Raw genomic sequence first — 17,656 nt, 5'->3', positions numbered from 1 at the left:
ATGTTCTTCGTATCAACAGGATTTACATAATGTGGCATTTGAATTATGGAGAATAGAAATCTGGTTGCATTATAAAAACCCATCTGGGAAATGATCTTGGGGCTGTGCTGGTTATATGAAATACCTTCATATTCCCTGATATTTTATATATATAGGTAAATAAAGATAGGTTATAAGGGAGTTTTTAAAATCATCTTTATAGTGGTGGTTTTATTTATGTTTCCTTTTAACCTTACTTAGGAGAAGAAAACTAAGTTGGTGGTAATTATTAACTAATTTCACACAGTAGTGCAGTAGTCATCTCAAAAGTTGTTAATAATTCAAAATTTAGGTCCCACCCCTAAATATTCTTACTCAGTTGTTTTAGGGGAGGACCCAGAAGTCTATTTTAATGAGCACCAGCACTGATTCCCACAAAGAGGTCCCTGGATCTCAGTGTGAGAAACTTTGAAAGAGAATGTACTTCTTCAAGCTAATACACTAAAATTACCAAGGATAAATATTATATTTTATTATTTTTTTATTATGTTAAGTTAGCCACCATACAGCACATCATTAGCTTTTGATGTAGTGTTCAGTGATTCATTAGTTGCAAAAAACACCCAGTGCTCATCACAACACGTGCCCTCTAAATACTACTGTATGCTCCTCCATCCAGCCTGCACCTGCCTCTGTAGCCAGATAGGGCTGATTACTAGTGATTCTTCCTTGCCAACAGGAGCAGACCCAAGCAGATAAATCTATTTATCATTTTTCCCTGGTGCTTAGTGCATGGTTTGGTACTCAGTAGGTACTGTGTAAATGTAGTGCGATGGATGAATGAAGGTGACCCACCAGCTCCATGGTTAGCATTCCTGTGTTATCCATGCTCCACGTGTACAGTTTTTTCTCCTTCCTTAAATTGTACATGTCTTTTACAGAAGGGACCATGTCTTGTCCGTTTTCATATTTCCTCTTTCAACAGTATTTTACTTATCCATGGCTAGTAAATACTTAGCAAGTAAAAATATTTTGTGCTTATTTAATACATCATACTAGATTGTCATCTCCCTGAGAGCAGAGATTTTGCCTCTCTCTTTTGCAGAATTCTCAGGGCTTGATAGTGATTCTCAGAATTCTCGGAAACATTTGAATGAGTGGATACATTAATTAAAAAAATAAATAATTTCATTTTAATTGAGATTTCCTTAAAATTTAATGTTAGGGTTTAGTGAGGCTTTGTGTGTAGTAAAATTTAATTTTACATAAGAGAAAAAAAGTCTACCTTAATTTTTTAATTTTTTTTTTAAAGATTTGATTTATTTATTGGAGAGAGAGAGAGAGACAGATAGATAGAGAGAGTGGGAGCACGGGGGAAAGGGAGAAGCAGGCTCCCTGCTGAGCAGGGAGCCCGATGCAGGGCTCAATCCCAGGACCCTGGGATCATGACCTGAGCCGAAGGCGTACGCTTAACCAACTGAGCCACCCAGGTGCCCCTAGTCTGCCTTAATTTTTTAAGAAGAAACTCACTATTGAAATATCCTCACTTTTTACAATAGACAGGATGGTAGAATCTGAGAGATTCTGAACTGGTGAAGCTTCAGCAGGGCATTATAGTTAATAAAATTTTTCTAACTTTGTATTAAACAGTTCATGTCAATAATGATGAAAATATTACAGTAAGTTTAAGTGGTAATCTCTTGATATCCCATGAGATAAAGATGTTTTCCCAGAAAGCTAGAGAGCCTATCAAAGTTAGATTTGGGGTTTTTTTAGTTGAAAATAAGGAAACAGAAGAATTTTCCAAGTATACATGAACTTACTGAAATAAATTTTATTCATATACTCTTTAGAGATATTCTTATGATCATATTTCTTTTCAAAAGACATTAGTATCAGCAAATCAGTTAGAGCTCTAACCAAGGTTGAAAGCTTATGCTTTATATCATTGATGGCTGTGATTAACTAATGTTAAGTCTCTCTAGATGACTTGCAGTGCTTGTTTTATTGTCTAAATGCTTTGGGAGTTTTTCATTGAGGAATTTTGGTCTTCTCCAGATTATCTACTCTCCTTGACTTTGAACATTTTCTAAAAGAATATTAGTAATTTAAGCATTCCAGTTTCTTGAATGTTTATTCTCTATTATTTCACTGTCCTCTAAATTATAATTGACATCCCATACATGGAACAGTCTCTTTGACAAGTTTATAGGCATAAGATTACTGTGAGTAAATTATACAGTGTGTGCTTTAGATCTGTGTCACTCCATCTCCTTTCTGGTCAGATTCCAGGCCTCCCTCCCCTTTTCACTTTTGTTCATTTTCAAAATGACCTTCTCTTTTACTTAGGTCAGCTAGCATGAGCCTATCAATTCCCTGACTAAAACCATCAGTTGCTTATTTTTCTAAATGTGTACCATGGAAATAACACCAGTGTTTTAGCTTGTGGGAAAACATAATTAACAGATAAATATGGAGAGAAATTGAGAGAAAGGCAAGAATTAGGACCTCCATATTGCTGAGGCCCAAGGGGAATACGATGGTATCTCCAGAGAGTTTTAGAGGTCTCAGTTTGGTTGGAAGCTGGGGCTAGAACTTGTCTTTAAGTCACCCAAAGCACCCACACTGCTGATTGTCCTTAGAATGTATGTTTTAGATTTTGATTAAAATGCCAAATTACGTAGAGATGCTTTATTCACATCATATAAAATTGAAAAAAATCAGTTGTCCATATAAAAGAGTAAAATTACTTTATTATAGTAATGGCTCTTTGGGAAGGCTGGGGTTGAGCTGAATGTGGAGGGGATGTGGAAGCCAAAGAAGAAAAGACACAGAGGAGAAGGCAGCACTGATAGGCAGCAGATGCAGAGTGCTCCTCACTCTCTGATTTTATTCTCTTCAGTTGCATTGACATTCTGCCTGGTGACTGTCCCTGAAAATACTTTTTTCCACTTCTCCTTGACAAAGCATCCAGATATGTGACTTCCCCTAATTCAGATTTCCACACTTTGTAATTACACAGGAAGGTTAAAAAACAAAAAACAAAACAAACAAACAAAAAAAACAGAAAATTCCAAATGCCTCTCTAGAAGCATTTTCATCTCCTCCAGTCCCCGAAACTCTATTTTAAATGGTTGTTCTCAGATGTGATTTTGTCCAAAGAAGAGTGTTTTTATTGTTTTCAATTTCTTTAAACATCTTTATGATAGTGGAAATTTCACTGATGGTGGAGAAATAAGGCTCTCGTATATTTTTATACTCTGACCCCGAAATATATGATTACACTCGTGAATCATGTCTTCAAAAGAGAAAAGCACAAATTTAACTCAACATTTTATATAATCCATTAATTTCATTTCTGACTTCCACCAATTTATAGGTTAACAGTATATAAAGCCTTGTTATTGGATTTTATCTAACTTGTCTTTATCCTATATACACTTTGTTCTAAAATAAGGAAATGTTGGGGAATTCATAAACTGGGGGTTGTATTTTGGAAAATTAATAGTTGTATACATAATGGTGATTTTTTCAGACTAGTATTAAGCTATCTTTTAATGACTTTTAGTATTAAATAAACTTTTTCTTTTTTTTCAGGTGATGGTGTTTGTACATGCTCGAAATGCCACTGTAAGAACAGCTATGTCTCTAATAGAAAGAGCAAAAAATAGTGGTCAGATTTCCTGCTTTTTACCTACACAAGGACCTGAATATGGACATGCAGAAAAACAGGTAGGGAACAAATAATGGCAAGATATAAGAACCAAAGCATACAATGTGCCAGATAATACAGATATTTTATATATGACAGATATATGGTCTCCAATTTACAAGGAATTATTTTTACATATTTATCATGTTATAATCTTTATTTTTTTTAATTTAATGATCTTCCAAAGGATTCCAGTGCCTGAGGTATTCAATTATCATGTCTATCCATACAGTTAGAATTGTATTTAGTCCTACTCTTTAAAATATAGTTAAAACATAAAATACAGTTAAGTTCCAAAAAAAAAAAAAAAAACAGTTAAGTTCCATAAAATATGTTAACATCTAATTAGGGTTATTAGTCTCTTAAAAAAACTAATAGGTTAATATTTTTTAATTTCTCAGTTTTAATTTCTAAGGTTAATGTGGACAGATGAAAGCTGCATAAATAAAAGTTCTTTTCAAGAATGTGAAAGTTTAGGGGTGCCTGGCTGGCTCTGTCAGTGGAGCATGTGACTCTTGATCTTGGGGTTGTAACTTTGGGTTTAGTGATTACTTAAAAATAAGACCTTTAAAAAAAAAAGAAAGTGAAAGTTTGAGACCTGGGAGTTTGATAACCTTGCTACTCAGCATATGCTCAGGACCTTAAAAGCCTGCGTCCCCTTTGGAAATGCAGAACCGCAGGCCCCATACCAGATTTACCAAACCATAATCTGCATTTCGCCTCAATCCCTAGTGATTTACTACACATTACAGTTTGAGAAGTACTTCCCCAAGTAATCTGAGTATTGATTGTATCCTAAGATTTACAAAAGGTTTTATTTAATTATGTGAGATAATGATTTAGATCAAGAATAGATAGACTAGAGCCTGAAGGCCAAAGGTGGCCACCTGTTTCTGAAATTAAGGTTTTATTAGAAAATAGCCAGACTCCTTTGTCAATGGCTGCTTTTTTTTCTTTTGCACCATGAGGGAAGAATGAACAGTTACTACAAGGACTATGTGGCCCACTAATAAGCCTAAAATACTATATAGCTCTTTACAGAAAATGTTTGCCCTGATTTAAAGCAATGAAAATAAATTTTCAAATGAAAAAGTCAGTGGGCATAAAATGATAGTAACTTCAAAGTATTTTATATGCCTAAGATTTAACTGATGTTTACTGAACAGCTGCTAGCTGCCAGACATTGTGCTCTGTGCTTTCACATTTCTCATCTTGGTAAGATGTATTTAATTGTTACGATTCCACTATGAATTTCACCATTTTATATTGACATTTTAGATTCTGAATATGATAAATGTGATGTCAGTTGTTTTGAACATCAGATTCTTTCAATTTAGAACTATAAAATTTGTTCATTTTCTTCATTTTTCTCCACTTTATATAATTTCTATTACATAACACTTATTAAACAGCTTTGTAGTCTTCCAGTTATTTATTAATTATGAATTTATGAGTGTCTTTTAAAAGTCAGGTTGGCATTCATAAGTTTTCTTCATTTCTTTGGAAATACGAAGCAACTCTATTGTGTTTCTTTTTTTTTTTTTTTTTTAATTTTATTTTTTTAATTTTTTTATTTTCTTATTTCTATTTTCTATTGTGTTTCAAAGCCAAGCCTTGAGAGCCACCTTGTGGATTTCTGGTTACTTCATACCTCTCAATTCTGAAAGCTATTGCTCATTCCAGATGATGCAGGTTTATTATTTAATTTCTATAATAATAGTGTTTAACATTTATCAGGGGTTTACTGGTGCCTGGCACTGTTTTCATTGCTTTATACATAACTCATTCAGTCCTCACAGAACCTTTGATAGAGATGTGTACTGTTATTACCCCTTAATATGGTATATGTGTAAGTAATTCAAATACAGCATGAAATAAAGCATATAGAAATAATTAATATAGAGGCATTTTCAAATAATGTTTATTTAAGGCATTATCGCCAGAGTCACAGATCACTATGGTAAAAAAAGAGAAGAGGGAGAGAGAGAGATCTGGAGAAATGGAAAGTTTTAATACAGTTAAGTAGACCTGAAAATCCCAAGTCATTTTTTTATTGTTATGTTACTCACCATACATTACATCATTAGTTTTTGATGAAGTGTTCCATGATTCATTGTTTGCGTATAACACCCAGTGCTCCATGCAGAACGTGCCCTCTTTAATACCCATCACCAGGCTAACCCATCCCCCCACCCCCTCCCCTCTAGAACCCTCAGTTTGTTTTCCAAGTCATTTTTATTACACCTTTTTAAAAATATTTTTATTATATTTGATTTTTATCCAGGCTGCCTACTGTTATTGGATTTTTTTTAAAGAAGAATGACATTCACAAACATTTATTAATAAGTACATGTTTTCAAGTAACATTGTCCTGTTCACTATTATATTCCCAGACTTTCATATAATATTTGGCTGATAGTAGGTACCCCGAAATTACTTTCTTTCGCCTTTGTTCCTCTGAGACAAACATTATGAGATGGCCTCACTTTAATTTTCTCATTTGATCTGCACCACTATTCTGTCCCTTAGAGATTCTTATCCCCATTTTATAGATAAGGAAACTGAAACTGAGAGAATAATTTTCTCAGAGAAGGCTGTGTAACAAGTAGTAGAGCTGTGATTTGAATCAGTCTGGCTCCAAAGCCTGCCCTTTTTACCACACTCTATTCTAAATGTTCAAAACCAAATCTGATCTGGACTTTCTAAAGCTTTTAGGGCTTTGAGTCTTTCTGTTTGTTTTTTGTTTCTAATAAAATGGAAGAACATTTCTTCAGCCTAACTGTATCCCTCATTTCTGCTAAAGAGAGATTCAAAAAACTTGTCCCCTCCATGCTGGGTATGATTTTGTACCAAAAGATAAAGTAATCTTTCTGAATGCTTTACTGAAGCTCCAGAATTTTAGATTGTTCTTCTAGTGGTAGCTGTATGCTTATTTCTTTAAGTTCTTTTTGAACTTGAATGGTATTAACATTCTAGCAGTTCTCAGGAGCTATTATCATGATGGTAGGAGATACTCCTTCCCGTGTTTTTGAAAAATGGGAAATTAAGTACTCAAAACATTAAAATAAAATTAGAAGGTAAATTTGCTATGGTAGTACATAGAAATTTAGCCTCATGGCTCCTGTTAATGGAAATACAGCTAAATCCCGACCGTGCCACTCTAGCACTTTGCCCCTAAGTATGTAATGTAACCATCTCAATGCCTGACTCACCAGTTATGGTTCTTAAAAGCATTTCTTCACAGTTTTATTAACACTCTTAACTTTATTTGTGTAAATAATAAGTAAAACTCCATTGAGGAAATTCTCCTTTTCTTTCTCTCTCTCTCTGTATGTGTGTGTGTGTGTGTGTGAGAGAGAGAGAGAGACAGGGAGAGAGAGAGAGAAGGCTATTTCTGTGCCTTAGCCACAGCCAAAAAGAAAATACTTTTCTTCCCAGTAAGTATATTTTAGGACTCCTCATATCATTCCCATTTTTCCATTTTTTAATATAAAATTTATCCCCATATGAAAAACCAACAGTATTTCCAGATTGTCTACTGAAATATGAAAATAGGGAAAGGAAAATGAAGTACCCCAGGAGACGCTTCAGCTATAGAGATGGAATTTGCAGTTCTCTCTGGGGAAGGGAGTATCTCAGGAATTCCAAAGGAGGCCCAAAGCAAGAGGGCACATTAACAAAAAGCTCTGGTTATGACTTCACCTATAGAAGCCCTGTCACCTTAAATACCTAAATATTTCTGAAACTTACTTTCTGTTCTATTAAATGGAATAATAATAGGGTAAATAACACCTTGTGGTTAACTATGAGAAACAAATAGAATAATATATGAAATTATTTTGGAAAATGAACAATGATAAAACATACCATATTATAGAAATCTACTTTTAGAAAATATATATTAATAACTAAATTTTAAAATGGTGAACAATATCAATAACTTTCCCTAATTTACACTGCATATTTTTTTGCTCTCCCACACAAAGATATTTTCTTAAGAAACCACTGTTTTCTGTACAATAGAGCATACCTTAAAGGATTGGTAGTAGCAGCTTATATTTATAGAAGTATGTCGGGGACTAGGAAAGATGGCAGAGGAGTAGGGGACCCTATTTCAACCGGTCCCCGGAATTGAGCTGGATATCTACCAGACCACTCTGAGCACCCACGAAACCAGCCTGAGACGTAAGAAGATCTGGATCTCTACAAACAGAATATCACAGGCGGTTGGTTTTGAGGTACGAAGCGGGGAGCCTTGATTTCGAGGGCAGATATCGGAGGATAAACGGCAGCGGGAGGGAGCTTGGCCATGGGGATCATACACCGCCACTGAGCGACAGCCTCGGCGCGCTGGGGACGGGGCACAGACTCGCAGATGGGTAGCGCTGGGGAAAGGACTTCAGGGCAGCCCCAGGGGCAGAAACCCGGAGCGGCGGGGTCACGCGTGTGAACTGGGAGCAGCTGGCGGTTTTAGAAGCACAAAGGGCAGAGACGTGCCCCGACTTGGAGGCAGGACTGGGGCGCTGCGGAGGGGTGCACAACCCAGGACACTGCAGTTTATAGCAGCACGGACAGAAACGGAGACGGTGTGGCCTGGAGAGCTCACTGAAGAACAGACTGAGGTCTCTCTGCTCGGAGGCAGAGGGTTGGAAATGGTCTCTTCTGCTCTGACTCACGGAAGAGACGCAGAAAGCCGCCAGGGAAAGCTGTCAGAGAACAAACGCCCCAAAAACTGATTTCTGCTGAGCCCATCCCCAGCCACAGGGGGGCAGGGCAACTCCGCCCCAACAGGGTTGCCTGAGTAACAGTGCGGCAGGCCCCTCCCCCAGAAGACAGGCTGGGAAAACAAGAGGCCAGCAACCCTGTCTGTAATTAGAGACACAGAAGGACACTATATCATTCTTAAAGGGTCTGTCCAACAAGAAAATCTAACAATTGTAAATATCTATGCCCCCAACATGGGAGCAGCCATCTACATAAGCCAACTGTTAACCAAAATAAAGAGTCATATTGATAACAATACGTTAATTGTAGGAGACCTCAATATTTCACTCTCAGCAATGGACAGATCATCTAAGCAGAAAATCAGCAAGGAAACAAAAGCTTTGAATAATACACTGGATCAGATGGACCCCATAGATATTTAAGGAATATTCCACCCTAAAACAACAGAATACTCCTTCTTCTCAAGCGCACATGGAACTTTCTCCAGAATAGACCACATACTGGGTCACAAATCAGGTCTCAACCGACACCAAAAGACTGAGATTATTCCCTGCATATTCTCAGACCACAGTGCTTTAAAACTGGAACTCAATCACAAGAAAAAAATTGGCAGAAATTCAAACACTTGGAAGCTCAAGACCACTCTGCTCAAGAATGTTTGGGTCAACCAGGAAATCAAAGAAGAACTTAAACAATTCATGGAAATCAATGAGAACGAAAACAGATCGGTCCAAAACCTATGGGATACCGCAAAGGCAGTCCTAAGGGGGAAATACATAGCCATCCAAGCCTCACTCAAAAAAACAGAAAAATCCCGAATTCACCAACTAACTCTACACTTTAAAGAACTAGAGAAAAAGCAACAAACGATGCCTAAGCCATGCATTAGAAGAGAAATAATTAAAATTAAAGCAGAGATCAATGAATTAGAAACCAGAAACACAGTAGCGAAACTAGAAGTTAGTTCTTTGAAAGAATTAATAAGATCGATAAACCACTGGCCAGACTTATCCAAAAGAAGAGAGAAAGGACCCAAATTAATAAAATTATGAGTGAAAGGGGAGAGATCCCGACTAACACCAAGGAGATAGAAACAATTATTAGAAATTGTTATCGACAACTATATGCCAATAAACTGAGCAATCTGGATGAAATGGAGGCCTTCCTGGAAACCTATAAGCTGCCAAGACTGAAACAGGAAGAAATGGACAACCTGAATAGGCCAATAACCAGTAACAAGATTGAAGCAGTGATCAAAAACCTCCCAAAAAACAAGAGTCCAGGGCCTGATGGATTCCCTGGGGAATTCTACCAAACATTCAAAGAAGAAATAATACCTATTCTACTGAAGCTGTTTCAAAAAATAGAAACAGAAGGAAAACTTCCAAACTCATTCTATGAGACCAGCATTACCTTAATCCCCAAACCAGGCAAAGACCCCATCAAAAAGGAGAATTTCAGACTGATATCCCTAATGAATACGGATTCCAAAATCCTCAACAAAATCCTAGCTAATAGGATCCAACAATACATTAAAAGGATCATCCACCACGACCAAGTGGGATTTATCCCCGGGATGCAAGGGTGGTTCAACATTCACAAATCAGTGTGATAGAACACATTAATAAGAGGAGGGAGAAGAACCATATGGTCCTCTCAATTGATGCAGAAAAAGCATTTGACAAAATACAACATCCTTTCCTGATTAAAACTCTCCAGAGTATAGGGATAGAGGGAACATTGCTCAAGTTCATAAAATCCATCTATGAAAAACCCACAGCAAATATCATCCTCAATGGGGAAAAGCTGAGAGCCTTTCCCTTAAGATCAGGAACACATCAAGGATGCCCACTCTCGCCACTATTGTTCAACATAGTACTAGAAGTCCTAGCAACAGCAATCAGACAACAAAAAGAAATAAAACGTATTCAAATTGGCAAAGAAGAAGTCAAACTCTCTCTTTTTGCAGACGACATGATACTTTATGTGGAAAACTCAGAAGACTCCACCCCCAAATTACTAGAACTCATCCAGCAATTCAGTAATGTGGCAGGATACAAAATCAATGCACAGAAATCAGTTGCTTTCTTATACACTAACAATGCAACTGTAGAAAGAGAAATGAAAGAAACGATTCCATTTACAATAGCACCAAAAACCATAAGATACCTCGGAATAAACCTAACCAAAGAGGTAAAGGAACTGTACTCTAGGAACTACAGGACACTCATGAAAGAAATTGAAGAAGACACAAAAAGATGGAAAAATATTCCATGCTCATGGATCAGAAGAATAAACATTGTTAAAATGTCTATGCTACCCAGAGCAATCTATACCTTCAATGCCATCCCAATCAAAATTCCAATGACATTTTTCAAAGTGCTGGAACAAACAATCCTAAAATTTGTATGGAATCAGAAAAGCCCCGAATCACCAAGGAGATGTTGAAAAAGAAAAACAAAGCTGGGGGCATCACGTTGCCTGATTTCAAGCTCTATTACAAAGCTGTGATCACCAAGACAGCATGGTACTGGCACAAAAACAGACATACAGACCAATGGAACAGAATAGAGAACCCAGATATGGACCCTCAACTCTATGGTCAAATAACTTTTGACAAAGCAGGAAAAAACATGCAATGGAAAAAAGACAGTCTCTTTAATAAATGGTGCTGGGAAAAGTGGACAGCCACATGCAGAAGAATGAAACTCGACCATCCTCTAACACCATTCACAAAGATAAACTCAAAGTGGGTGAAAGACCTCAATGTGAGACAGGAATCCACCAAAATCCTAGAGGAGAATATAGGCAGTAACCTCTTTGACATCGCCCACAGCAACTTCTTTCAAGATACATCTCCAAAAGCTAGTGAAACAAAAGCAAAAATGAACTTTTGGGACTTCATCAAGATAAAAAGCTTCTGCACAGCAAAGGAAACAGTCAACAAAGAGGCAACCCACAGAATGGGAGAAGATATTTGCAAATGACACTACAGATAAAGGGCTGGTATCCAAGATGTATAAAGAACTTCTCAAACTCAACACCCAAAAAACAAATAATCAAGTCAGAAAGTGGGCAGAAGATATGAAAAGACACTTCTCTAAAGAAGACATACAAATGGGGCACCTGGGTGGCTCAGTCGTTGTGCGTCTGCCTTTGGCTCAGGTCATGATCCCAGGGTCCTGGGATCGAGCCGCACATCGGGCTCTGCGCTCAGTGGGAAGCCTGCTTCTCCCTCTCCCACTCCCCCTGCTTGTGTTCCCTCTCTCGCTGTCTCTCTCTCTGTCAAGTAAAGAAATAAAATCTTTAAAAAAAAAAAAAAAGAAGAAGACATACAAATGGCTAACAGACACATGAAACAATGTTCATCATCATTAGCCATCAGGGAAATACAAATCAAAACCACATTGAGATACCACCTTACACCAATTAGAATGGCAAAAATTGACAAGGCAAGAAACAACAGATGTTGGAGAGGTTGTGGAGAAAGGGGAACCCTCTTACACTGTTGGTGGGAATGCAAGTTGGTACATCCACTTTGGAAAACAGTGTGGAGATTCCTCAAAAATTTAAAAATAGAGAGCTACCCTATGACCCAGCAATTGCACTCCTGGGTATTTACCCCAAAGACACAGATGTAGTGAAAAGAAGGGCCATATGCACCCCAATGTTCATAGCAGCAATATCCACAATAGCCAAACTGTGGAAAGAGCCGAGATGCCCTTCAACAGATGAATGGATAAAGAAGATGTGGTCCATATATACAATGGAATATTACTCAGCCATGAGAAAGGATGAATACCCAACTTTTACATCAACATGGATGGGACTGGAGGAGAATATGCTAAGTGAAATAAGTTAAGCAGACAAAGTCAATTATCATATGGTTTCACTTATTTGTGGAACATAAGGAATAGCATGGAGGACATTAGGAGAAGGAGGGGAAAAATGGGGGGGGCAGAATTGGAGGGAGAGATGAACCATGAGAGACTATGGACTCTGAGAAACAAACAGGGTTTTAGAGAGGAGGGGGGTGGGGGGATTGGTTAGCCCAGTGATGGGTATTAAGGAGGGCATGTACTGCATGGAGCACCGGGTGTTATACGAAAACAATGGATCGTGGATTACTACATCAAAAACTAATGATGTATTTTATGGTGACTAACATAATAAAATTTAAAAAAATAAAATAAAATAAAATAATATAAAAAAGAAGTATGTCATTAGGGATGCAGATATATTTTCATTATTAAGCCATTAGTTTCAATTATGATTTAAATTCAAGTTGAATGAATATTTCAGTTAGAATCTTCAGGTTCTGATTCACTTGGAATCTTAGTGAAATCAATTCTTTCCTTTAGGGACATGTTTTTAACAGGCTTTAAATATTCTAGTACTGGAATGGGTATTCCCACTCACTCCTATACAGTATTTCTCTAATTTATGGGTACTGATACGTGGTTTGATTTTCTTATTAGTGATATCAGAATTTTTTCTTATAGGTAGAAATGGTCTATCATGCAATAAGCCTCATGAATATAGTTATTGGAAATATCTATTAAAACAGAACTCTATGAAAAATCCAATATAATATGTTTCCTCAGGGTACCTTAAAGAATTATTTTTTGATATTTTTATTATTATCTAGATCTACCAACTATTTCCTTGTTTTTTTCATAGGTCAGCTTTAGCCTTTGTCTAAATTAAAGGAATTTGACTTTGATATAAGTTATCTGATACTGAATATTAGTAGCTTCATTTATTTATTTATTTATTTTAAAGATTTTATTTATTTATTTGAGAGAGAGAATGAGACAGAGAGAGAGAGCACGAGATGGGGGAGGGTCAGAGGGAGAAGCAGACTCCCTGCTGAGCAGGGAGCCCGATGCGGGACTCGATCCAGGGACTCCAGGATCATGACCTGAGCCGAAGGCAGTCGCTTAACCAACTGAGCCACCCAGGCGCCCCAGCTTCATTTATTTCTGCTGTAGCAGTTTTACAGTCAGTATAGCCAAATAAAATTAGAATTTTCTCTTCCTGGTATAGATGATATCTTTTAGCTAAAGACAGTAGCAGGTGCCCAATAGCCCCCTTTCTTTTATTTTTTATTTTAAAAATATGTAAAATGTTTTCTCAGAATTTATCCTTTCCTTAGCTATATCAACCTCCTTTCTTTTTGGAGGTTAATATAGTAATTATACTCTTATAGAATTGTTGTAACCATGTAGAAAGAATGTGAAAAGTATTAATATTTTAAATAAAACGAAATAAAATTAATACAAAATAGAACTGAATGTTTAACTGATTTTTGGAAGCATGACTTTTCTGTTTTCAAAGGGAAGTAACCCCTTGTAGAATAAAGGCTTTGGACCCAGACAAACCTGGATATTAATCTGGACTCAGACATGGTAACATAGCCTCTTTTAATTTCCTTGAGCCACAGTTTCATCATAAACAAAGTGGCGATGATACTTATATCTTAAGATTTTTGTAATAAGTAAGGTAACATATCTTGCTTGATATACAGCAGAAACTCTAAAATGGTTACATATGTACTTTAAAGGGAAAGAAGATGACAACTTTAAAGAATGACAGATGTAACGACATTTAAATTTGAAGCTTTTTGACAACAAAAAATAATACATTGAATTGTAAAAGACGATAACAGGTTGGGGGAAATATTAGTAACTATATCTTTATATGTATTAGTTTCCACATTTTTTTTATTTTAAAGATTTTACTTATATATTTGACAGAGAGATAGAGAGCACAAGTAGGCAGAGAGGCAGGCAGAGGGAGAGGAAGAAGCAGGCTCTCCGCTAAACAGAGAGCCCGATGCGGGGCTCAATCCCAGGACCCTGGGATCATGACCTGAGCCGAAGGCAGCCGTTTAACCGACTGAGCCACCCAGGCGCCCCAGTATCCACATTTTTATATGTGTATCTACATCTTTGTGTACTTATTAAGTTTAATAATTAAACATGAAGTTTTCAGTAAGTAAATGAACAAAGAGAAGAAAAAAATAAGTAACCTCGAATAAAAAATTATTGGATAAAATTGTGCAAATTAACAGACCGTATACTCTTAAACCTAATAAATCTTTAAAAACTAAAAGTGATAATATCCATTTCTAAAGCTGATTTGAGGATTTGGCACATTCCTAGGTTTCCTGTGGCAATGAATGGCTCAGTCCTTTAAAAAAAAATTTTTTTTTTTTTTTATAATATATGTTAAGAGCCACACTTTCTTCCAGATTCTTTAGCCATGAAATTCTAAACCTAGGACTCTTTCCAAGGACAGATGAAAAAGAAAAGTAACATATACCGAGAGTTGTATTCCAACACATTGTAATGGGAAAAAATACAGCATAAATATCCAACTGTAGGGGAATTTTAAAGTATGAACAGCAATTCAATTAAATATTAGATACCTATTGAGAACAATTATTTTAAAGTGTATAATAAGATGTCCAGTTCTAAATTAACTGTCAATTTTAATTCAATTGATCAAATTTCTTGTGCCACAGAAAATAAGTAGCAAAACAAGGTGGAGTTTCTCTACCTTTAAGACACAGACAATTTCGCAGAGGATTTTGAAATACACACATAAGGAAAGCAAAATATGGTAAATAACAGAAGAACAAACGGTTCACAAAAGAGAAGTAGATTAATTCAAACCAGTGATCTTGTATCTCAATATGCAGCAATAAAGGTAAAGGGCATTCCAGGGAAAGAAGAAAGGGAACATGAGCAAAGGAAACCACGGGATATATTTGGACGAGAGTGTTCCCTTTTCACTGGAATGTATGATGCATGAAGGGCTTGGTATATAGATTTTGGTCAGAATGTGGAGGACCTTAAACACATGTTTAAGCACTTGGACTTTATATACCGCGAGGAGCTATTGAAGACTGTGGAAGAGACAAGTTATATGACCAGAATTCAGGTGCTGAAAAGTAGGACTCGTTTTCCTCCACACAGGGGGAAATCCCTTGGGCCAGGTGTTCATTTCAGTAGAGTCTAATGTATGGCTGACTTTGAATAAAGGAGACTCTTTTTAAGAGACATAGAAAGTGACATTGGAATCTTACTCTTATTTCTTTCGTTATTACCTTTAAGTAAATTTTGATTGCAGCAATTTTTGTTCTTGGGCTTAAAGATGTGTTTTAGAAGCATAGAGTAAAATTTTTACAACAAATGCATATATCTTGTTAAGGAACCATGCTGTTTTGGAAACTATGTTAATTGGAATACTGTTGTTCACTCATATGAAATACTTTAGTAGGGGAAGCACTCTAAAAACATATAGATTAAATAAGTTAGGTTATTAAATCCCTAGAGATACAGAGATTTATACTGATAAAATTTAAAGATCAAAAATCACATTTCACAGTGTGATTTTTTTTAATGTTGTTTCAGCTTTTATGGCCGAATGGATATAATGGATATAAAGAATGCAATTTTAGATGAGATTTCTCTTTTGCTAATTAAGGCACTCTCTCTGGAATGCTAAATTATTTCTATATAATTGGGTTGTAGTAATATCTGGGTAACCTATATGGAAACCACAACCACCTTTCAAGGGATATAACATGGACAGAGCACCTGGTACTTCCTTTCTCCTAAGTTAAAGTGAATAATTAGCACAGCCAGAATGACATATGAAAATTGGCTATGGGGAATTAGATTAGTCTGTGTCATTGTGAATTGATTATATACCCATAAGCCTCAAACTGGTTTTAGTGATGGTCACTCAGTGAATATTTACTGAATGTAAGCTAGTTACCAGTCACTGTGGTAGATCAATAGATATCAAGCTAAGGAAACTCTGCTGTCAGCCTCTTTAGAGTGGGTTGAAGAAGACACATATTGTATCAGTCAGGATACAGTAAAGAAAACAAACCACTCTAGGTACATTTTAAATAGAAAAGAATCTTGTACAAGAAATGAGGTACGTACTAATGTTGGTAAGATTGGAGAAGTAGAAGTTAGGGGGCCAGCACTGGAACTGTTGAATTTAAGACCTAGCTACTGTGATGGTGATCCAGTAGTTGAGAAACCATAGCCACTACTATACATGTCTTTTCAACACACACGAACACATCGGAGAACTAAATTTTGAATGTATGATACATCTGCTATAATTTTCAATCCTCATTTCTCCAAGATCTTGTTTACCAGCAAAAGACAATAGTGGGAAGATAGTTTCCTCTTAACTTCCACCATCTAGATCTTGCACAAGTGCATCTCATTAGCAAAATTGATCTTTGCATCCAGTACCCTGCCTTCAAGAAATCTTGGAAACACAGTTTTTACTTTCTGGCAGAGCTCTGCAATATTGGAAGGCTCATAGAAGGAGCTGGGAGTTGGGTGCTGATTAATACTCTGCTTTAATTGAGAATGGAAATACATTGAGGAAGAAAAAGTGCCTGCCCCTTTACTCTTATGGAGCTTGTGTTCTGGAAGGACAGAATGATTAATCAACTAATTAAATATTTTAATTGCATTTGTAATAAATAATAAAGAGGGACGAAGTTGCTAAGGGAACATAAAATACATAAAAATACAAAAAAAAATACATTTACATAAAATTAGGGGACCTGACAGTGTTAGAGAAAGTGAAATGGAAGCTGAGATTTGAAGGTTAGAAGGTCACAAAGCAAAGAACAGCAGAAGAATGTTCTAGCTAAAGGGTCTGACACCAGAAAAGCAATAGCACATTGAAGGAAGTGGATAAAAGTCAAAATGACTAAAACATAGGTGCACCTGGATGGCTTATTTGGTTAAGCATCCAACTCTTGATTTCAGCTCAGGTCATGATCTCAGGGTCACGAAATCAGGCTCTGTGATCAGCGGGGAGTCTGCTTAAGATTCTCTCTCCCTCTGCCCCGACTCCCACTTGCACATGCTCTCTCTCTCAAATAAATAAATAAATCTTTTAAAAGATAACCAAGACATAAAAAATGATGGGGAGTGGCAGATGGCATGTTTGTAGCATAAGATAAGTCTAATGTTATAGGCAAAGGCCAGATCATGAGGATTTTTATATATCATGTTACAGATTTGATATTTTACCTTAAAAGCAATGGGCTTGCTCTCTAAGCTGGAGAAAGAGCAAGTCGAAGGACTGGGCAGAGGAGTAGAAGCAGGTGCTGCTGATGAATAGAAAGAAAGTAGAGGAATTGTGATCTCAGAGTATCATTGATGATAAAGAATGGACTTAGAAAAATTGGACAAGCTT

General features: G+C 36.5%; 1 protein-coding gene across 1 annotated transcript in view; it reads left to right on the top strand.

The window, feature by feature from the left end:
• Nucleotides 1-17,656, top strand: part of ASCC3 (activating signal cointegrator 1 complex subunit 3) — a 357,501-nt gene that overhangs the window by 173,046 nt on the left and 166,799 nt on the right. Inside the window, exon 14 of the mRNA XM_064597919.1 lies at nucleotides 3,577-3,711. Coding sequence (XP_064453989.1) covers nucleotides 3,577-3,711 — 135 coding nt within the window. The remainder of the gene's footprint in view (nucleotides 1-3,576; nucleotides 3,712-17,656) is intronic.

The sequence above is a fragment of the Mirounga angustirostris genome, unplaced genomic scaffold (genome assembly GCF_029215605.1).
Source record: "Mirounga angustirostris isolate CCGP_5_RB_7025 unplaced genomic scaffold, mMirAng1.0.hap1 SCAF_8, whole genome shotgun sequence".
In the NCBI taxonomy this organism is placed as follows: domain Eukaryota; kingdom Metazoa; phylum Chordata; class Mammalia; order Carnivora; family Phocidae; genus Mirounga; species Mirounga angustirostris.
The sequence above is the reverse complement of the archived record's forward strand: the minus strand, read 5'-3'. Positions and strand labels throughout refer to the sequence as shown.